General features: G+C 46.2%; 1 protein-coding gene across 1 annotated transcript in view; it reads left to right on the forward strand.

The window, feature by feature from the left end:
• The window catches only part of PEPD (peptidase D), a 157,508-nt gene that overhangs the window by 93,948 nt on the left and 40,343 nt on the right, over positions 1 to 23,217 (forward strand). Inside the window, exon 10 of the mRNA XM_053271169.1 lies at positions 15,509 to 15,577. Within this exon, the coding sequence (XP_053127144.1) occupies positions 15,509 to 15,577 (69 nt within the window). The remainder of the gene's footprint in view (positions 1 to 15,508; positions 15,578 to 23,217) is intronic.

The raw sequence follows: 23,217 nt of genomic DNA on the forward strand, positions 1-23,217 counted from the left end.
AATATCAACCCTGGCGATCAGTGGGGTAACAGATGTTTCAGCCAGATCACCCTCACATCCTTAACTGAATATCTGTTTGGCTGGGGGCTGGTCAGGGAGTCGAGCGAATGTGCAACTGTGGACAGCCTCCCACCCCCAGATTTAAACTGCAGCTCTGCCCGGGGCTCTTCCAGAGGATGAACAGCCTTCTGCTTTGTGGGGGCTTCTGCCTCTCGCTGGGGAGAATGGCTGCCCAGATTTCATCCTGGCCTAAGAAAGTTCCAAGCCATTTCATCCTGGCTTGCATGCAGAAGGTTCCCAGTTCCCTCCCTGGCAGCATCTCCAGAAAGCACTGGGAGACCCTCCTGCCTGCAACCTTGGAGAAGCCACTGCCAGTCTGTGAAGACAATACTGAGCTAGATGGACCAAGGGTCTGACTTGGTAGAAGGCAGCTTCCTGTGTAAGAAGGGGGTGCCCCCTCACTTTCCAGGCAGACAGACAAAGATCCCTGCACACGCTCTTCATATAAATCCAACAGCTTTGCAGTCCCACACAGACCTCTTCCTGCCCCCCATGTAAGTGGAGGTAACTGACAACAGAATTTTTTCTTTCCTCTTCTTCCAGTCACACTGGAAGTAACTGAAGGATAATAAGGCAATTTACCAATATTCCTTCTGACACTTTATCAAGTACAGTGTGAGAGATGACTTGTGTGGTTTTATGCGATAGGCGCCCAAGTTCCAGTTTCATCTTGTCAAGTCGCAAATCCCTGAATGCAGCAAAACCCTGTCACTGGAACTGCAGAGCCATCTCAGTAACTCTGCTGGCAGTGGATGGAGATCTGTTTAATAACCATAATGATCAGATGTGTTGGGCCGTCTCTGGAGACCAGAGATGCCCATGGTGGTAACACAGAACTCTTAAAAGATGGGTTATACACGACCAGGTCTGTGCAGTGCTAGTGGTTTACCCTCCATGTTTCAAAGGTGTCTCACTGATGTGAAACAGGATGCTGGACTAGATATGCCTTGGGCCTGATCTAGCAGAGCTGCTCTTATGTTCTACTTGCAGAGGTCAGCATCCTGTCCAAGTGTCATTAAAATTAATGGGACCTAGTTCATTATGACTAATTTTGTCCCATCGATTTCAAAGGGATCTTTTCCACCAGGGAAACATGCAAAAATGTGACCTCCGCCTCCCAGTTCACAATGGCACAGTCAGATTTCACCGCCGCATTCGGGTTTCCAGGTGCTTTTGGACGACAACTCCCATCACATCTCTGCCACAGTGGCTGAAGGGAGTTGTAGTCCCACAGCTTCTGGAGGCCCATGTCTGACAACCGTCTGGCTTAGACCTTAATGACTGGCCAAGGTCACCCAATGAATTATCTCACTGAAGGGAGATTTGCATCCAGGTCTCCCCATTGGGAGGAGAGCTGGTCTTATGGCAGCAGTCATGAATTGCCCCCTTTGCTAAGCAGGGTCTGCCCTGGTTGCATTAGAATGGGAGACTCCACAAGTAAGCACTGTAAGATATTCCCTTTAGCGGATGGGGCCAAAGCTCAGTGGAAGAGCACCTGTCTGCTTGCATGCAGAAGTTTCAAAGTTCCCTCCCTGACGGCATCTTTAGATAGGGCTGAGAGAGACTCCTGGCTGCAACCTTGAAGAAGCCAGTCAACACTGAGTTGACTGCCAGTCAACACTGAGCTAGATGGACTAAGGGTCTGACTCAGTAGAAGGCACCTTCCTATGTTCCTCATTCCAAATAGCCATGGAATGCATGCAATTTCCGCATGGCCATTGGTCGTTCTGAAATTCCATGCATCCCTATGGCCCTTTGGAAGGAACCGGGCTTTTCAGTGGGCATTCCCTGTCATGCATTTTAGTACATTCCCTAAAGTATTTGCTTTGCATGCAGAAGGTTCCAGGTTCTCTCCCTGGCAGCATCTCCAGATAGGTTTGGGAGAGACTCCTGCCTGCAACCTTGGAGAAGCTGTTGCCAGTCTGGGTAGATAATTCTGAGGCCGCTTCCTGTGTTCCTAACTAATTTCCAACGCCCTCGATATCTGCTGCACCACACAGTGGATAGAGGGCCTAGGACGTGAGTTAGGTTTAAATGACTCCCTTAAGCTGTAGCATTTGCCTTATAACTCTTTCCTGCAGTCCAAGAGGCCTGTCTGTTCTCATTTTAGTAGGTAATTTAACCCCAAGTCTCTCCATTCTGTAGAAGATGACATTATAAAATTATTATTAGGACTGTGGTCATGAAATGCTGATTTCTAATGGTGACCCTGAGGTTGCATAGGGGCCATATTGGGATGGGATTTATAGTAGGAATGTGAAATTAAGCCAGTATAATTTCCTGAAGGAAAAATGTCATCTATACAGTCTATTAATGCTGACTTCTGAATCTGAATAGATTAGAAGCAATTGCACAGTGGAAAGCTTTGCGTATTATTAATTTGACTGAAAGATTTTAAATACAGTGCATTACTCACTGGAAATCCCTAGCAGCCTATTGTCTTTCTCTGCATAATTCCTAGTGGTCCAAACCTATCCAAACAGGAGAAAAGGAGATGTAAAATTAATGTATAGTTATTACCGAAATTACCTCATAAATTAGTTAAGTCCCCCATCAAGGTTAAAATGAACATTATTACTCTGGAAAAAAAGTGTCGGAGGCTTTCATTCTGGGCATCACTTTTATTGGGAAAGAATTCTGTCTTGGAAGCAGTACATCGCAGTTAAATATTCTGTCAGCAATTCCAACACCGCTGGCATTCAAGAAATGACAACAGGGGTGGGAAGTTGAGCACCGTTTTGTTCCATCCGACAGGTGGTGTACAACAAGATGTTCCTTTTGATTTTCCGCACTGTCTTGCTGTCGCATAAATGCTGCTACTCGTAGCATTGTCATTGCAGAAATGTCACAGATCTCTACAGGTGTGGCGAGAGGTGGGCCTCCGTGTCAGGGGAGAGCTGGTTTTGTGGTAGCAAGCATGAATTGTCTCCTTTTGCTAAGCAGGGTCTGGCTTGGGGTGCGCTGCAATGGGTGGATACAGTTGAGCGCTGTCAGATATTCCCTGTAGGGAATGAGGCCTTCACTCCGTGTCGGAGCTTCTGCTTTGCACGCAGAAGGTTGCAGGTTCAATCCCCGGCAGTATCTCCAGGTAGGACCGGGAGAGACTCCTGCCTGAAACCTGGGGGAGAGCCGCTGCCGGTCAGCATAGACAATATTGAGCTAGATAGAGCAAGGGTCTGACTCGGTAGAAGGCAGCTTCCTGTGTTCGTCCTTCCAAATGGCCATGGAATGCATTGAATTTCTGAATGCCATTCGGAAATTCCATGCATTCCTATTATCCTTTGGAAGGAACCACCAGGGCATTTCTGTGGGCATTCCCTGTCATTCATTTTAGGACATTCTTTGCCTGAAGAAGGTTCTTGGTTCACTCCCTTCCAGCATCTCCAGGTAGGGCTGGGAGATACTCTTGCCTGAAACCGTGGAGAGTCTCTGCATCAGTGTAGACCATGCCAGCTCAACTTTGGCCGCCCAGCTATTTTTGGACTACAACTCCCATAATCCCCAGCCACAGTGGCCAATAGTCAGGGATTATGGGAGATGTAGGCCAACATCTGCAGGAGAGCCGAAGTTGAGCAGGCCTGGTAGACAGTACTGAGCTAGATGGACCAAGGGTCTGACTCGGTAGAAGGCAGATTCCTAAATCCTACTCTTTATTCCAGATCGCTGTTTGCAAATGAACTTCATCTCCTAGTGTTTGTTGTCATGTACATAGAGAAGGCTTTAAATAATGTGCTAGTTATTAGCGGCTCAGCCGTGGTAAAGAGATCAATCTGTACAAGCAGTCTTCTATGCATCTTTTGCTTGCTGATCACGAACCATGGGTATTCATGTCCAGCACGTACAAACATGTTGTGTTGCTTTCTGTGGGTTGTGCATTTAAAAATGCCTCTCCATCTCTATTCCTGAGCAACTGGTCATGTGTAAACATGTCTTAAAGGTGCAGCCTGCTTTGGACAGCGAGGTAAGGGTGTGTGTGTGTATGTGTGTGTGTGTGTGTGTGTGTGTGTGTGAGAGAGAGAGAGAGAGAGAGAGAGAGAGAGAGAGAGAGAGAGAGAGAGAGAGAGAGAGAGACAGAATCCAGTAGACAGAATTTGGCCCATAGGTAAAAACCATTCTGCATGCATAAGAATATATCTGTGTGCATTGATGTAGTGGGACTGCTTTGTAGTTTTTGCACTACTTTGGGTTGTTTAAGAAAACATGATGCGTGTTCCTTTCGTGCATCGTGCTGAAGTGAATGGCTGCGTAGGACTGGGGTGACGGGAAACCCCTTGCTTCTGAATATAGTCTGACCAGAGACCTCCAGGTTTCAAGTGCCATGAAGCTAAGGGCCCCTTTTAGGTGTTCTACCTGAGAGGAAGCCACCTTAAGTGGTGCAGCGGGGAAATGCTTGACTAACAAGCAGAAGGTTGCCAGTTCAAATCCCCGCTGGTACTATAGTGGGCAGCAGCGATATAGAAAGATGCTGAAAGGCATCATCTCAAATGGTGTGGGAGGGGGCAATGGTCAACTCCTCCTGTATTCTACCAAAGAAAACCACAGGGGTCTTTAGGCACCAGGAGTCAAAACCGACTCAATGGCACACTTTACCTTTACTTACCTGAGAGGAAAGGGGGGATGGTTAAGCCTGAGTCCTTTTGCTTCAGAGAAAGCAAAGATCACCAAAGAGGAGGTGTTGCAGAAGGGAGAAGTTTGTACCTCCCTACATTTTTCTTTGGCAGAGGTGGCATTGCCCAGCCCCTGAAGCACCATGAAGAGACTGGGTGCGCCTTGCAAATGCACGCAGGCCTGCGTCCTCCTTCCCTCGCCCATCTCCTGCACAAATCCCTGCCTTATCGGCCGTAACCAGGGTGTAGAGTTGCATCTTCACAACTGCGAGTGTTAATGATGGTTAGTTTTCAACCAGGGTGTGAAGTCAAGGTTTCAAGGTGGTTTACAAATGTGTAACCTTGGTGCAGCCGTAACACCAAGCTGTGCCTAACCCTGAGAAGGGAGGAGGAAACAGAAGCAAGAGGGAGAAGCCTGTGGTCCCACACCAGCCCATGTGGTTGTCCTGGTGATTAAATCAAGACTGAGTGAGGGAAATGTTGCTGGGGTTTTATTTGGACAAATTGCAATCAAAAATGCAAAATACAACACAAAACATTTTAAAATAAATATTTTGTTGTTGTTGTTGTTAGTCGTCTCCCACTCAAGCTTTGGTCTGAGCACCTCTATCTAACATGCCATCTTCTCACTAGTTCAGCCTCCGTCCGCAAGTTCTTTGTTAGGCAAGATGTTGGCCTAACAAAGTGAGGTTTGGTCTACATCCCTTCCTCTAGTACAGCATTATCCAATTGGTTTTTGAGTGCCCTGGTAGTATTCTTCAATATATGGCTTATTTTTCATACTCCCAAGTAACTTGAGTTGGCTGTATTCTTGTGCATTTTTGCATAGATTAAAGCTGTCTTTATTTGCTTGACACCCCAAAAGGAATGATTAGTGATTCATTAAGAAAAAAAGAGAGTATGCACTGTGCTATTAAAGGGATGTTTTATGTGTAAGAATAATTAAAATATAATTGAATCCAGAGTTCTTCTAATTATTGGCTTTACATAATGCATATTTAAAGAATGGGTGGCTATAAATGTCTCCTTTTTATATATCCAGAAATAGGTTTCTGGCAGCCTCATAATTAAAGAAGGATTAGTTAACATACAATTTAATCATTTTGTCATCAAAGGATTTGGACTTTATGAATTAGATGCTAATAAATAGTTGTAAACACAACCCCAAACATCAATTTAAAATATGCCAATTGACATCCAGAGCTATTATGGTGTATAGAATAAAGCAAGGGGACTTTATGCTAATTCCCTTATTTAATATTAAACTGAGTGTCCAACTGTAGAGCTGCACCTAGTACTTGGGTTTTTGGGCCATTGCTAATATATGTAACAAGCAGATACCCCTGAAAAATGTTCTTGGCCAAGACATGGTGGGGGCCATTGGCTTCAGAGGATGCAATCTCCAGGAGGCCTATTTTTCCCTTGCCACTTAAGGTATCTTGCTGGTGGGGTGGAAGGAACTAGGCTGACCGCTGAGGATATACACCTGAAGGCATGCATTTTGTGAGTTCCCAATTCCCCACCCTTATGCATGCTTGCATGCAGAAGGTCCCGAGTTCCCTCCCTGGGGGCATCCTCTCCAGATAGGGCTGGGAGTGACTCCTGCCTGCAGCCTTGGAGAAGCCACTGCCAGTCTGGGTAGACAATACTGAGCTAGGTGGACCCAGGGTCTGACTCAGTAGAAAGCAGCTTCCTATGTTCCTCCTTCCAAATGGCCAGTGGCGATTCTCATATTCCATGCATTCCTCTGGCCCTTCGGAAGGAACCAGGGCTAGGGCACCTGCTTTGCACAAAGAAGGTCAATGAATTCAAAAGAGGGATAGTTCCTCCCAAAAGGTGATACTGCGATGAGAAACAATGAGTGCCAGCATTATAAAATTTGCATATAATGCAATATGAGGTGCAGTTTCAGAAAAGAAATATCTGTTCAACCAACAAGAAGAAGTGCTCCAACTACATTTCAAAATCTTCCTCAATCCAGATAATGCGAGACATCCAAGACATCCAAATGCTGGATGATAGCTATTGATATGTAGATGAGGGTTCTTTTCCTGTAATTTCATACTTTAAGCTGGCCATCAGATCATAACACCAACACATCCAAGAAAGCTATAGGTTGTTTATGGGCACAGCTAGAGAATTTGATGTGAATGTTCACAGAACTGATCCAAAGCAAAAATTGTTCAAAAGAATGTTTTGTCCCTCCAAATACCAAAAATACCTCATCAGTGTATCTCTCATAATAATGTATATTTTGCAGGAAAAGATTAACTTCTCAATTTAAAATCTGTTTCGACTCTAATAAGGACATGTACAGATTTGCCGTTGATGGGGCCACTTTACTGTCCACGTCACATCGGCTTTCTCTTTTTATTTGTTTCTGGATGTAAGAGTATTATGCTGTGTTCTCAGACCTGTTTTGTATCTTTAAGAGTGAACTCCCTGTTTGAATTATTACTTGCACTTACATGGACTGAGGAAGATTTCGAAACGTAGTTGGATCGCTACACGTATCACTTCTCAGCATCAGTATTTCCACACTTAGTTATATTTGTTCTCCAGTTATCACTGTCTTCTTTTTTACCAGTGTCTTTGTTTTTCTTGTCTGTTGAACATATATTTGCTTTGTGAAGCTGTACCTCATACTACATTGTCTGTAAATATTATAATACTGGTACTCATTCTTTCTTGTTCTTGTATTGCATGAAGAAGGTTCAGCGTTCCATCCCTGGCAGCATCTCCAGGTAGGGCTGGGAGAGACTCCTGCCTGCAGCCTTGGAAAAGCCACTGCCGGTCAGTATAGACCAGGCCTGCTCAACTTTGGCCCCCCAGCTGTTTTTGGACTATAACACTCATAATCCCCAGCCACAGTGCCCAATAGCCAGGGATTATGGGGTTTGTAGGCCAATATCTGTAGGAGGGTCTAAGTTGAACAGGCCTGGTGTAGACCAGGGATTTTCAGCGTTGGGTCCCCAGATGTTATTGGACTTGAATTAACTCCCATAATTCAACTCCCATAATCCCATAATAAGAGGGACAGTGTGGTGTAGTGGTTAGAGTGCTGGATTAGGACCGGGGAGACGTGAGTGCAAATCCTCACTCAGCCATGATACTTGCTGGGTGACTCTGGGCCAGTCACTTCTCTCTCAGCCTAACCTACTTCACAGGGTTGTTGTGAGTAGAAACCTAAGTATGTAGTACATCGCTCTGGGCTCCTTGGAGGAAGAGCAGGATATAAAATGTAATAAATAAATAATCCCCAACCAAAGGCTACTTGGTCTGGGAATTATGGGAGTTGATGTCCAATAACATCTGGGGACCCAACACTGAGAATCCTTGGTGTAGACAATACTGAGTTAGGTGGACCAATGGTCTGACTTGGTAGAAGGCAGCTTCCTCAGTTCCAAATGGACTTGGGTGGTGTGAGAATAGCAGTGCTAGAAGTACATAGGCGATTTCCATCCAGGTAAGGTCGCAGCTGGAGTGTCAGCCAAGGCTGATAGAAGGCACTCCGAGGCCATGAGCCTCTAGTGACAGTGCAGGATGAATGAGCATCCCCAGAATATGAACCTGGTCCTGGCCCAAAGCATCCACTCTGCATGCAGAAGGTCCCCGGTTCAGTCCCTGGCAGCATCTCCAGGTAGGGCTGGGAGTGACTCCTGCCTGCAACTTGGAGAAGCCGCTGCCAGTCAATGTAGACAGTGCTGAGCTAGATGGACCAATGGTCTGACTCAGTAGAAGGTACCTTCCCATCTTCCTATGTACCCCCACCCTTTAAGGCACTGGGCCTCTTGCTTCAGCTTAACTCCCACCCCCAGACAGGCTGACAGCTTGGTCTGCGTCTTGCTCTTTGCTGGCAGTGCGCTGTCTCACACCACCTACTCTGGGTTCCAGGGAGAGATTGGATTTGAGGAGAGAGATGCCCATATGTTCCTGCAAGCCTGCAGGACCGCGGGCATGTCCAGAGATCTGCGTCTGCCCAAGTCAGTGCGTGGGGCTTCTTTGTGGACACCCTCTTTGCTGACAACATGACCCGACAATTCCCAGCCACCGGCTCGCCATAGCCCGGAGGAGGAGTGCCCAAGCGAAGAGGGAGTAGGTGCCCCCCCCCGTCTCCTCCTGGTCACGATCACATTGGTCCATCTCCTGTGATCAGGAGGAGTCAAGAACAAGCAAGCGGGGGGGGGGCAGCCAAGGCAGAGGGAGTCCTCTCCCCCCCCCCCACCCGCCGCCCCATGGAGCAGTCTGGCTCTTCCATTTGGGGGGCAGGCTCCTAGAGCAAAGGAAAGCCTCTCCAGACTGAATGAAGCTCCCTTTTGGAGGGGAATCATCCCAGTGTGGGAGCACAGAACACCTCTTCACACTTGAAAGGCCAGGTGATCTGATTTACAGTCCTCAGTTATACAGTGAAAATGCTAATTATGCCTCACCTAACTCTCCCTTCCTCCTCAACTGAAGCCGTCAATTGGTTCTGCTGTCAGTAAGTGCATTGCAGGAATGTGTGTTGTTTCCCTTTTTAATTGATGAACTCTCTGCGACTTCCCCGACCCCCCCCCCCACCCTGTTGGCATTGGATTTGGCACATTTTCCAATTTGCCATTCCACTCCACTCCCGTGTACATCTCTCCCTTGTATGTTTAGAAAGGAAGGGGAAATAGGCTTGTTCCCCTCTGGGTGGATTAGTATGTCCTCACTAGCCGTGCCTCCGCTGCAATTTTCCTGTAACTTCTGGTCCTGCTGTAACAGTATTGATTTCCTCCAGGTGTTTAGTCAATGGCACGCCACAGACGCCTCCCTTGCTGCCTCAGAACAGAACCCCCTGCAGCATTAGGCCAGCACCCCTGGTCATGCTTGCTGCCACCTGCCCAGATCTGGGGTTTGCAATGCAGCAGTGGGGCAATACCAGAAAGAACATTATTTGGGAAGGCTCAGAAGCAGCAAAATGCATTCCAGGTGGGGACGAGAGCATCATCCAAACGGTTAGATTTTTTTTGCCAGTGAAGTAACTATATGTTTCATGAATGCACTCATCCTAAACACGAATTCTCTGACATCAACCCCCCTTGGTTTTGATGGTGTTGGCTTTCAGATGAACATGCTTAGGGTCGCAGCCTTATTTTGGTTTCCAGTTTAGGATCCAGCAGTTGTGGGGTGAGCTGTATATTTCAGGAGCTCTGCCCCTGTGGTGGTTCTGTCTGTGTAAACCAGTTTCTAACTCTAGTTGCAAATTCAGGTTTGAAATTGAAGGAGGGTTAGTGACTAACAAGCAGAAGGTTGCCGGTTCGAATCCCCACTGGTATGTTTCCCAGACTATGGGGAACACCTCTATCGGGCAACAGCAGCAATATAGGAAGATGCTGAAAGGCATCATCCCCTACTGCATGAGAGGAGGCAATGGTCAACCCCTCCTGCATTCTACCAAAGACAACCACAGGGCTCTGTGGCCACCAGGAGTTGAAATTGACTCGATGGCACACTTTACTTTAGTGTTAACATTTGGCACAGTCCTAACACTGCAGCATGATGAATCTGGAAGAGAGAAAGGAAGGGGGAAATTGCACAAAAGACAGGAGGCGGCCTGCAGTCTGCTCTCTCAGTTACCATGATTAGGAATTTGTGGGCTAGGTGGCTGCACTGGGCTATAGCAGGCCATTGTCAGAGTTACTGATGGCCCATATCCCCCTGTAGCCTGGCGTGGCCAGAGGTTCAGCTGTTTGCTCACTGCTTAGTCAGTGAAACACAAACTCAAAGGACACATGTCAAGAATTTATCAGAGATAAATTCCAGGTAGTCTGCAGATCAGGGTCCAGCAACACAGAAATGCCATTTAAAAAGCAGCAGCAGCAGCAATACTGGTATTAGGTGGCCAGATTATGAACCGGAGATCCAATACCAGAATTACTTTTGGTTTTGTTTCTTTTCTGTGTTGCTGGACTCTGATCTGCAGACCACCTGGAGTGGTGTGGGATGTCTAATAAACTCTTCATTTTTATCCTTTGCGTTTATGCTACATTTTCTAAGCAGTCTGTAGTTAAGCTCTGGCCAGGCAACACTGTTGAGGAATATTGGTAATCAATCATTCTTACACTTTGACAAATTTTCTTTGGATTTAGCCGGACAATGGACACTTGACAAAATTACCAGGCTTTAGTGACAGATATTGTGGAGGTGGAATTTGAATGGGCTTCTCTTCATCCCCCTTTCAGGTAGCAGAACAGAAACACGACTGCCTGGGACAAATAAAGAATTTCTTTAATAACTCTACCTCTGAATATCCTGGCTGAGATGCCACAGTTAAATTTCTAGGCGCCATGGCTCTCTGGCGCCTGGGAATTGTCAAGCCCTGGTCCGTAGAGGTATGTGCCTGTATGTGTGATGTTCAAAAATGGAACATGGAAACTCTGCTGAGTCCTTCCTTCAAGCTACGGTGAACCGAGAACTTGCCTCTTCAGAGCTGGTACACTGTCGTGGTGCCATGCAAGCCTGAAAGAACCAGCAAAGCTAATTAGAAGCATTCGTTGTTAAGGTTGCCTGATGTTCCCTGGGCTGTAGGATACTGTTCGTTTTAATTGGCTTTAAAAATATTTCAGATCGTCTCGCTCTCTTAGAACATCATGGCCGAGGCACTGCAGCTTTGAGGTGTCTCATATTTTTGCTCTGTCAGCCCAAGTGCTTGTTAGAAGAGTAACCCGCCAACGCGCTTACCCCAAATAGATCTGTCTCTTTCCTGAGTGCCTTTTCTTAAGATCCGAGGTCTAAATTTAGTGAGCTGTTTCCATTTTGAGCCGGTTATCCAGACCAGGGTGCTTATTACTGTACCCTTCTTTTCATTGTGGACTAAATCACTCTAAAGCATGTCTGAAGTGTATTCAGCGTCTGCCTGAGCCTCTTCGAAGAAAATGATTACGAGTCATCACCAATCCTACATAGAAACCTGGCCTCTTCCAAGGCGATCAATGTGACCTTAGTGCTAAATGTGGTTATCACAGTCATCTTAGCATACCTTGGCCATTGATCAGACAACAGAGATAAATTTCTTGAGCCATATTGGTATGGGTTTTTCTTCTTTGGGGTCAATAAGGTGATCAATCTGAATTGCAACTAGTCTTTGCATTTGAACAAAAAGACTGGAGTGTGTTCAGTACTGATTGATTGATTAAGTTCCATCAAGTCGGTGTTGGCTCTTAGCAACCACATAGATAGATTCTTTCCAGGATGGTCTGTCTTCAACTTGGCCTTTAAGGTCTCTCAGTGGTGCATCAATTGCTGTCGTCATTGAGTCCATCCACCTTGCTGCTGGTCGTCCTCTTCTTCTCTTTCCTTCAACTTTTCCCAGCCTTATGGACTTCTCAAGGGAGCTGGGTCTTCGCATCATGTGTCCAAAGTAGGATAGTTTGAGCCTGGTCATTTGAGTTTTTGGGTTTTTTAAAATCTAGTCTCTAGTTTAGTATAGCTTACCTGTGGAAGTGGAGGGGACGGTTATGCTTAAGCTAGTTCTTAATGCGGCGATTCCCAAACTTGTATGGAATAGTACTTGAGGAAACCAGAAAGCAGCAAATAAATACTTTGCTTTAGAGTGTAAAAATTCTATCATGTTGTGTGTGTTCTTCTCAGCCATGCTGTGGAAATGATTTCCTTCCTCTTCCTGCTTTGATTTTGAATCTGTACAGCTGGAGGGGGACGGAATATGAAATGGCTTCACAACTTGTGCGCTCAAATTTAAAGCGTCATAACATTTGAATTTCAAAAATGCAGATCTGACAACTTTTAGGTATCTTTAGGTAACCTTTACATAGTATCCCAACAAGCTAAGGCTGATTAGAGGTTTTCAGACCAAGGTTGGATGGCCCTCTGTCAGGGATGCCATAGCCCAGAGATCCCCTTCCTTCGGTCCCCAGTAGGGATATGCGAATAGGTTAATTTTCAAAATTAAATTTTACTTGCTGCCACCCATTCCAGGGGCTTAGATTTGGCTGTGTGTGTGTGTGTGTGGTCTCCAGAAGTTTCCCCTCCCCACCCACTGGCCTCCATTTATGTCCAAATCGCCCTATTGAGGCAGTCTTTGGCCCGCTCCAGGCCTGCCCTCCATTGCAGTGGCCATTTTGGAGGCTGCCGCGCATGCTCAATGAACATCTGCTAACTGGGCAAAGAGGCACCTTTTACCGTGATGATTCTCTTTATTTAGCAGGGGGAGAGTAACTGGCCCTCTCCACCCCCAGCACAGGACCTCCAGTGACTGTTGCTGGTGTTTATCTTGTTTTTTGTTTTTAGAATGTGAGCCCTTTGGGGACAGGGAGCCATCTTATTTATTTATTATTTCTCTGTGTAAACCGCCCTGAGCCATTTTTGGAAGGGCGGTATAGAAATTGAATTAATAATAATAATCTGCGTGGCCGGATGAAGACAGTTAGTTCTGTCTTCAACTAGAAACATTTCCGTTTTCTTTTTATTGCTATTGCAAGATAGCTGGATGATTTACCTATTTATTTAATTTTACATTTCTAGACCTTATCTACCTAATCTTACATTTGTGGGTGGTACACAAGTTTAAAAAGCATAAAAACAAACACCATTTAAAACACACTGCTTAAAGCAATATAAAAACAAATTTAAAACAATTCAGAACCATTTAAAACCAATTAAAACACTTGCAAAAACAATTAAAAAACTTTGGAAGGCCAGGCCAAACAAGTAAGTTTTTAGGGCTCTCTTAAAGGCCGACAACGAGCCTCAGTGGCGTATATCTGCTGAGAGTGCATTCCCTAGGCCAGGAGCAGCTACAGAGAAGGCCCGGTTCCGAGTTGCCCCCAGACGTACCGGTGGTAACGGGAGACGGACCTCTCCGATTTACCTCAACATGCAATGGGGATTGTTGTTATCAAGGCCGGGTTTGGTCTTCATGGCTGCAATCTCAGAGCTGGAAAGGATCCTAATAGACCTCGGCAGCCCATATCTAGAAGCAGGACATCCTGTGCTTGAAACATCTCAGACCGGTATTTCTCCACCTTTTCCTTGAAATGCTTTCAGGTTCAGTAATCTGTGAAATATGTGCATTGTGGCCATGGTTATGTGCATATGTGCATACTGTTTGGACTGCCAAGTCTGTCCTTGTCCTTAATTCCTTAGGTGAACTGTACTTAATTTCACGAGTAGCCAGAATGATGTATTTTTCAGATAGCTTGCATTGTAGCAGCTGCTGCAAGAGGAGAAGATTGTGGACGCCTCTGAAATCTGAATGGGTCCCATTATCACTCTGTATTAATGAAATGATTTTAATATTGCAACGAATGAGGTGCTCCCCCTCCCCGTCCTTTCAGCATTAAAGGGAATTGGATCATAATTAGAGTATATTTCACAAAGACTGAAAGGGTCTATAATATGCACTTGGCTCTTAAAGCAGTTAATCCTGTATTAATTGTAATTTGGGCACAGCTGCCCTTGTCTCCTGGCAGAGTATCCATCAAGCCAGGGAGGTGGATGCGTTTCTTGAGGCTGAAGAGCTCCTCCTGGAGGATGCTTTTGTCGCCATGCAAGATTAACTTGGGTGGAGACAGGCGAGAGAGAGAGAGAGAGAGAGAGAGAGAGAGAGAGAGAGAGATTTGCAAGAAGCTCTGCTTCCCATTGTCTGTACGTGCACATTTCCTGTTGTCCTGCAGTGGTCTCCAGGCAAAGATGTCTTACAGGAGTTTGAAATAATACCAAGTGCCTGTTGACCAGAGGGGAAAGTAGGGCAAAAGTGCCCATGTGCAGATATCCCGTACAGCACAGTTTCTGAATAGTTGCATTTCCCCGGGAATAACATATTCCTGATGATACACTAGGAGTATGTAGGATCACCCACTACAGAAGTGCTCCCTTGGGGAAGAGGCATCAGGGCTGCCAGCAACAGATGAGGGCTGGAGGGTTTTCCTGCACACGTGGACTGAAGGAATTTGTCTGGGAAGATTCCCTGAGTCCAGTTCACATGCTGTTCACATCCATGCATCCTCGGGGTGGCCTTAGGAGTCGGGTCTCATTGAGACCCCTTGTCTGGGGCGTGGATGTTTGGACAGATGTCTTTCCCTTGGGATGCTCCTTGAGGCTCTACAAAATCTAAATCTCTTAAAATGTGTGACACGAAATAGCAGACGAGCCGGTGGCAACTGCAGGCGAACCTCTCCAGATGATCTCAGTGACCGGTGTGGGCCCATGGCAAAGAAGCCGTTCTCTTAAATACCCTGAGCCTACACTGTTTAGGCCTTCATGGGTTATAACCAGCACCTTGTATTTTGCCCAGAAACATATCGGCCAATGCAGAAATTCCCTTTCTGATATTTATATCTCTTGAAGTCTGTGCTGTGCCCACCTATTGCCATCATCCTGTGACAATACACTCCATATGCAATTCTTCGTGTTTTGGGAGGGAACATCCTTTCTTTCTTGGCCGCTCCTCAGTTTCACAGACTGAGCTTGCAGCAGCAGATTTTGATCCCACTAGAGCAGAAGTTCTCAGCCTTGGACCCCCCAGATTTGTGAGTGACGATGATGGGAGTTGTAGTCCAACACCATCCGAGGACCCAAAGTTAGGAACTCCAGCCCTATATTAATTGTTCAGCTCCAGAGTCAGGTGAACCTTGAGGGCAGGGGGTTAACTGACTGATCCCTGGCATTGGGGCTCTTCTTGCAAGGGCATGTTGAGCTAAAAAACCAAGGTAAGATTGTTTGTCCATGTACTAAGCTGGGCGGCCAAGGATCAGATTCCGTGGCTCCTGACTTTCTGCAGTTTTGCATATGGCTTCTTGTTTGGGGATTGCTCTGAACAATTGATTGATTGACCGCTTTCTTTCTTTCTTGATTTGCAGCCTGTTCCAGCACTATTGCTACACCCGTGGAGGCATGAGACACACCTCCTACACCTGCATCTGTGGCAGGTACGTTGCAGCCACAGTTGCCGTCGGCCTCCGTGTTGGATCCAGGGTCATAGGGATGTTGCAAAGTGACATATGGGAAGCCTTCTGCACTTCACCCTTCTTGGATGCTCATATTCCATGAAGCCAACGGTCAGATGGGCTGGGCTGTGGGCAGCAGCCCCTAGGGGTGTGCAGGTCCCGAAGCCAGGATTGGGAGCTCCAGGAAGAGGGTGCTGGGCAGGCAGATGAATAGGGACTGAAGGCTCAAGGCCGGAATTGGAACCTGGGTCCTCAGCTTTGTCTTTCTCAAGGGGCAGAAGGACCCTGGGTGGATTCACTTTGGAAGGGTACATTCGTGTATGTGTGTGACATTGCATATTACAGACCTGTGACCAGCAGCTCGTCCAAGCTTCTGCTGGCCACATTGCCTGTAATTTCAAGCCTTTCCCGACTGGGATGCAGGCTTCAGGGAGGACAGGCCGTTATCGCACTTGCACAGAGCTTGAATTCTCCGGTCTGCTCCTGAGCTCACTCTGCTCCCTGGAGCTGCGGCTGATGATGCAAAGGAGTACACTGGAAGAGAGAGCTGGTTGCCTTTTCCCTTTAACAGCACATGCAAAGTGGCTGCTCCTTTTTCTAGCCTCTACTGTCTTTTGTATTCTAACTGCTTTATGACTGTGCTGATATCCTTAAGACTCCTTCTGTATTTATTTTACATATTCTGTTAAGACTTTTCTTGCATTTTTACTAACCTCCCATTGTGCAAATCTGCTGAGAATCTGCAGAATTTAATGGAGTGGTGTCACATTAATACTGGCCGATCTTTTGGGTTTTTGGCATTGTCCTCATGCTTACCAATCTGAAGCATCTGGCCTATTGATGAGTAAACTGTCTTTGTATTTCCTTGGGGAAAGTTGACATCCCCATGCCAATTTGAATGAAAACCAACAAATCAAATGAATTTGAAAGTTGATGTTTGTTTATTTAAAAGATATATATGCCGCCATTCTTTATAAACGAATTCATGGTGGCTTACAACAAAACTCACTTTCTAAAGAGTAAAATGGAGTCTCTCAAAGTGTAGAAGTGCAGGATAAGATAGTCATTAAAACAGGGCAGTCGCAGAGAAATGTATAGAGTTAAGGGAAAGGCTGCTGAAATAACAGTTTACAAAGTCTTCAACTTTTGTTTAAAATTAAACAAGAGGGGACAAGCCTAAAATCAAGGGGCAGGGAGTTCCAGAGAGCTGGAGCCACCACTGAGGCTCGCCCACATGTCACCAACAGTTGTGCTTCAATCAGTAGTGGAACGCACACGCTCTATGAAATGAGAATTTCGAACAGATTCATGGATTTAAAAGATGCCACTTAGCCTCTGGTTTAGTGAAGCTTACCTCAGTTAAAGTGGAGCGGGGCATCTATGCTTAAGTCAGGTCTTAACTTACGGGTTCCCCACCTTGAGTCCCCGGGTGGTGTTTGACTATTGTAGCCGGGTTTGATGGGAGTTGTAGTCCAAGGGCATGATGGGAGTTGTAGTCCAACACCACCTGGGGACCCAAGGTTGGGAACCCCTGACTTCACTGAACCCATAAAATGGCACCTTCCCTAACCCAATTCAGACATTATGCTGTACAATGTCTGTACACTCATACATGTGTTTATGTGAATGACTGTACCTGTGTTCATTTTAAAGCTGAACCTGGGCACAGGCCCTTCAAATGCATGTACTGCTGTACCTGCGTTCAGCATAACCGGTGTACAGATCTGTACCAATGGGCACTCATACGAGTGTCAGAGATCACGTGTGAATGGGCCTGCTGTCTTCTCCGCACTCCCCTCGCTTTGACTGCTCTCTTGCATGCAGAGAAGCGAGAAGACTCCTTTTGCACAAAGCCTATTCTTTCTGAGTCACACTTGAAATGGTTTGTTCTGCTTCATGGTGCCTTAAGGTTCACTGTAGGATTTTCTTCCTACGGTAAGCCTATTTGTTACAGCTTCCACTTGCCCGCTAATCGAGCATTTTCTCTCTTCCCCAAAGTCCACGTCGCAGCTGACGTTTTCCTGACTAATAGTCAGGCATTCACAATGACGTTGACCTGTTGGGGAAGAGACGGGCGTAAGGCGTTGGGCGAGGGAATGTTCCAGGTTATAAGCCATGTCCAGATAAGAGAGAGTTCTGGATAATTGAAATCTACCCTCTGTGCTCTTCCCTCCTTCGTTTAAAAACTTCTGGCTGCGTTCTTTTTATCCCCCGCACCTCTCTCCATAGTATTGATTTCAACTCTTGACAGCTTGTAAGATATTCGTTCTCTTAATAAAAATATGCTCTCTTTTTTGGTTGAGTTTATCTACTTACAGTCAGACCCGTGGTCCATCTAGCTGAGTATTGTCGACACAGACCAGCAGCAGCTTCTCCGAGGCTGCAGGCAGGAGTCTCTCTCAGCCCTTTCTTGGAGATGCTGCCAGGGAGGGGACTTGGGACCTTCTGCATGCAAGCAGGCAGGTGCTCTTCCCAGAGCGGCCCCATCCCCTGAGGGGAATCTCTTGCAGCGTTCACATGTAGTTTTGCATTCAAATGCAAACCAGGGTGGACCCTGCTTAGCTAAGGGGACTCTTCATGCTTGCAGGGAAGCAAGACGCAGCAGGGAAATGCTTGACTAACAAGCAGAAGGTTGCCAGTTTCGAATCCCCGCTGGTACTATATTGGGCAGCAGCGATATAGAAAGGCATCATCTCATACTGTGCGGGAGGAGGCAATGGTCAACCCCTCCTGTATTCTACCAAAGAAAACTACTGGGCTCTGTGGGGGGAGCTGGCGGAGGGAATGAAAGGAAGTCAGACCACATTGCCAGTGCCCTGAATGGCAGGTGTGTGCGTAAATAAGTGGTGAAGGCATGGAGAGGAGAGACTACAGAGAAAGCGAGCAAAACCTGGCCTCAGTACAGGAGGCATTGTACCCTGTTGCCTGTGGGGGGACCAGGCATCCAGGGCCATGCAAAAGGTCCCCTCCCGCCATGTCCATGCTCAGCTCTGTGAGACAGATTAGGCGGAGAGAGGCCAGAGTCCCCCTGCATGGCCAAGCAGGGATTTGAACCTGGGTTTCTCAGCTCAGAGTCAGGCACCCTAACCACCACATCACACCACACCACACAGGCAGCTGGGGTGGCTTAGCCAGGCATAGTTGCCCTCGGACCACTTGAGCGATTGCCTTTCCTGGGAAATCCTCCCATTTGAGGAGCAGCTAAATGAGTGTTTGTGGATTTTGCACCATTTCTCTCTAGAGGGCTGTCCTGTTTGTTCACTTGAATGTGTGCAAACATGCTGATGGCTACTAGAATTATTTTACTGGAATTATACTAGTATAATTCTTGAATTATATAACATTTTTAGTCTACTTTCCTTAAGGAAAGTAAGCTTTGGAGACCACCCAGCATTCTCTGTGTGTGTATGTGTCCGTGTCCCCCTATCAACTTTGCAGTGCCTGGGCCAAACTGGGTACAGCTGTAGGGAGGGACAAATAAGGACACCCCAATGGTGTAGTTAGTGATGATGTCATCCACCCCAATTCAAGATGGCGGACGTGTAAACATTTGAGGTGGAAGTGGGCTAACTTGTGAAGATGATAATTGTCAGTTAAGATGATGGAGAAAGGAAAGCAGGCAGATTAGTTCTTACCTGAACTTCTTGTTTAAGATTGACTTTGAAGAGTTCATGTTTCAGCCGGGTGTCTGAGTTGACTCCTGGCTGACATTTTGGACTGTCATGTCTGTAGGGCATCGATAAAGCTGCTCTTGCATTGTGGTCTTGGGGCATCCTGGCCTTTGACAAGATGCGAGGAATGAGGACCTCTGAGAGGGAAGCAAGGCGTGGTCAGCACAGGCCAGCAAGCTACATGGACCTCATGGGAGAAGATAACTGAAAGCACAGGACTGAAGTGGACCCCAGAGTTTCCAACTGGATAAAGATGTTTTATTCTCCTGCCAGAAAGAGAGATTAGAATACTCTCTGGCACATGTGCACACACACAGGCACTTCATGCACCAGCTGATGAGAGGTTTTGCTAGGTAGCCCACAGAGACAATATTTGCATCTTCAATCTCTGTCTATGAGTGTATGTATCTTCCGACAGATTTTTTCAGAACTGCCTGTTATTATTTACCTCTTTTCAACAGAACAGTTCTCAAAGCAGTTTACTAAGAATAAGAAAAGGCTGTTTCCTCCCCCCCCACCCCCCCAGGGCTCACAATCTAAAAATAAACCCAAGGGAGACACCCAGCAACAGCCGCTGGAAGAGTGCTGTGCTGAATGGGACAGTTGCTCTCTCATCACTTTAAAAAGGTGATTGATTGATTGATTGATTGATTGATTGATTAAGTGCCATCAAATCGGTGTCGACTCTAAGCGACCACATAGATAGATTCTCTCCAGGATGATCTGTCTTCAACTTGACCTTTCAGGTCTCTCAGTGGTGCATACTTTGAGCCTGGTCATTTATGCCTCAAGTGAAAATTCTGGATTGATTTATTTGAGGATCCATTGGTTTGTTTTCCTGGCTGTCCATGGTATCCTCAAAAGTCTTCTCCAGCACCAAAGTTCAAAGGCGTCAATGCTTTTTCTGTCTTGCTTCTTCAGAGTCCAGTCCAGCTTTCTCATCCATAGAATGTTGTGGAGAAAACCATTGTCCGAATGATTCCAATCTTTGTAGGTGTAGACACGTCACGGCATTTAAATATCCTTCCCAAGGGATGCTATCTTGATCTGAACAGGGTCAGTTGCTCTCCCCTTGCTACCTAGCAGAGAATTGCCACTTTTCAAAAGTGCTTCTTAGCCCAGTTCACATTGATTCCCTTCCCCAAAGAGCCTACAAACTGGAAGGAAACACAAGAGAGCAGCAGCCACTAGAGGTATGCTGTGCTGGGTGGAAAGGGCCAGTTGCTCCCCCTGCTAAATATAAAGAGAATCGGCCCTCTGAAAGGTGCCTCTTGGCCCATTTAGCAGGGATGATCTGCATTGCATCTGAAGCTATCTTTAGTATTCTATACGGTACATTGTTAAAAGAATTGTATTTAAGACTCTCTGTTCTGGTACCAGCAGGAAGGAAATAGGTTGGAGGAGTTCATCATGCCCTTAGGGCCGCACAGTAGCAACAGAGATGATGCGTTTCCTTTTGCATTGATGTAATCAGATTTGAAAATGTTTTATCATACAATAATCGTGCAATTAAAATTCCAGCGGAATGAATGGATCAGCTGCATCATGGCCCTCCTTTGTATACAGCCAGGCGGGATCACCAGCCGTCCGTTCCATTTACACTACTGTCCCACTGGAAATCTTCTCATAATATGGGCTGACATTTTTCATTTTCTCTTCATTTCCTAATTTCTAATTAGTAACATTCACACTGGCACAGAAAGCCACAGTGTTAATGCAGGAAGTAGCACAGCACTTTTATAATCCGAAGGTTGGGACTTCAGTCGTAGAGTTGGAGGGTATCTTAAAGGCCATCTAGTCCAGCCTCCTGTTTGGTACAGGAAATCCAGAGCAGCACCAACAGATGGCTATCTGGCGGCTGCTTGAAGATTCCCACTGGGGGAGCCCCACCACCCTGCCACTGTAGGTCATGGGTCCCATGGTGAAACTGCTCTTGCTGTTAAGTTTATCTCAATGTCTAGCCAGAATCATGGAACTTTAGCCCATTAGGTCTAATCCTGCCCTTGAGGGCAGCAGATAATAAGTCTTTGCTCTTTTCTCTGTGACAGCCCTTCTGTTCAGGGCGATCTTCTCCAGGCTAAATAGAAAGCCACTTCCTTCAACTGGCCCCACCCCCGGCTTATTTTCCTCAATTATCTTCATTACCCTCCTCTCTGAACCTGCTCTCTTTTGGCTCCCTCGCCTTTGGCATGGCACCCCGAATGAGACCCAGCACACTCCAGATGAAGTCTGACTAGTGCCAGCATAAAGTGGGAGCTGTTACTTTTCTTGGCTTGGAAACTGTCCTATTAATGTAGCCTAAAATAACATTCCCCCTTTTTGCGGCTGCATCAGTCAGTCTGGTGACTCATGTTCAATTTGTGATGAACTGCAACCCCAAGGTCCTCTTCACATGTGCTGCTGCCAAACCTAGCATTTCCCATTCTAGACCTGTGCATTTTATTTTATTTTATCTTATTCTATTTGCCCAGGTGCAGACCTTGACATTTCTCTGTAGTGAACTTCATTTTGCTAGTTTCCCGTTCTATGAAGGTAGTCTTCAGTGGCATTCTTTTCTTCTGAGGTGTGAGCTGTCCCTCTCTATCTTGTGTCATCTGCAAGTGGGGTGAGGGTTTTCTCTACTCCTCCGTCTAAGTCATTGATCAAATGGTTGAAGTGGACTGGGCCCTGAGCACACTTTCAGGATGTGAATCTACCTGATAGCATTATCATCGAGCGTGCACTTGACCAGTTTGCTAACCAAAGCATATACGAATACGAGTATGACTAATATTTATATGCCGCTTTTCAACAGAAGTTCCCAAAGCGGTTTACATAGAAGTAAATAAATAAAATGGCTTCCTGTCCCCAAAGGGCTCACAATCTAAAAAAGAAACATAAGATAAGACAACCACCAGCAACAGCCACTGGAGGGATGCTGGATAGGGCCATCATGGGGAACTTTGAAATCATCACGAGGAACTTTGTCAGATGTCCACTGCATTCCCACCATCCACTAAGCTTGTAACCTGATTTAAGAAAGTGATAAGATTAGTGTGGCAGGATTTATTCTTGGCAAAGCCATGTGGACTTCTGCTAACCTCTGCCTTGTTATCAAGATGCTTGCAGACTGATTGCTTTTATATCCTGTTCTAGTATCTTCCGCAGACTTAGGCGCTGTGGAAGATACAAGAACAGGTTATAAGAGCAATCAACAGACCACTCTGTCATTTCCTGAATCCTCCTCTTGTGGGAAACATTAGTCCATCTTGTGGCATCTCACCTGTTCTCCAGAATTTCTCAAAATTGATAGGCAGAAGTTGACGTTCTCCTTCAGAGGTGGCAAATTTCTGGGTTTTTGGATGGGAGCGCACAAAAAGAGATGCTTACTGTCTGTGTGGAATTTCACATTGCTGCTGTTGGAGCTGACCTAGATGACCTTTTCATTCTTCGCCAGCAAAGTTATCCTCTTGTTTCATTCTCGCCCATGAATTAATTGTCAGCCTGTGGATTTTCTTCTAATTTAGATTTCTCTGCCTTCCTATTCCAAGGACACAGGGTGGATTATAATGATTTCTCCTCTTCACCGTGCCAATGCCTTATGAGTCAGGCTAGACTGGGGTGGTTTTCACAAGCCAAGATCACATTTTGAATTCCACGCATCTCCAAGGTAGCATCATAGCCACCCACTTTGTGATATTTCCCAGCTGGGGATTTTGCACTCCCTTAATCCCCCCCCCCATCACGCCTTTTTAATTTGGAAGAGGCCACGGCACCAAGAGGAGAGCCTGATCTTTCAGATTTGGTAATAACTCATTCAAGCTCAGAAATGTGAGCTTGTTGGCTCATTTCAGATCTCAAAAGTGGGATGGGTAGAGATTGTGTTCTGCATCAAAAGGACTATAGCCATGCTCACCTCTTCCGGTTTTATGCCAACTGGGGCGGCAAGAGGGCATACAGCCTCCCCACGCC

The sequence above is a fragment of the Hemicordylus capensis genome, chromosome 9 (assembly GCF_027244095.1).
Source record: "Hemicordylus capensis ecotype Gifberg chromosome 9, rHemCap1.1.pri, whole genome shotgun sequence".
Classification (NCBI taxonomy): Eukaryota; Metazoa; Chordata; class Lepidosauria; order Squamata; family Cordylidae; genus Hemicordylus; species Hemicordylus capensis.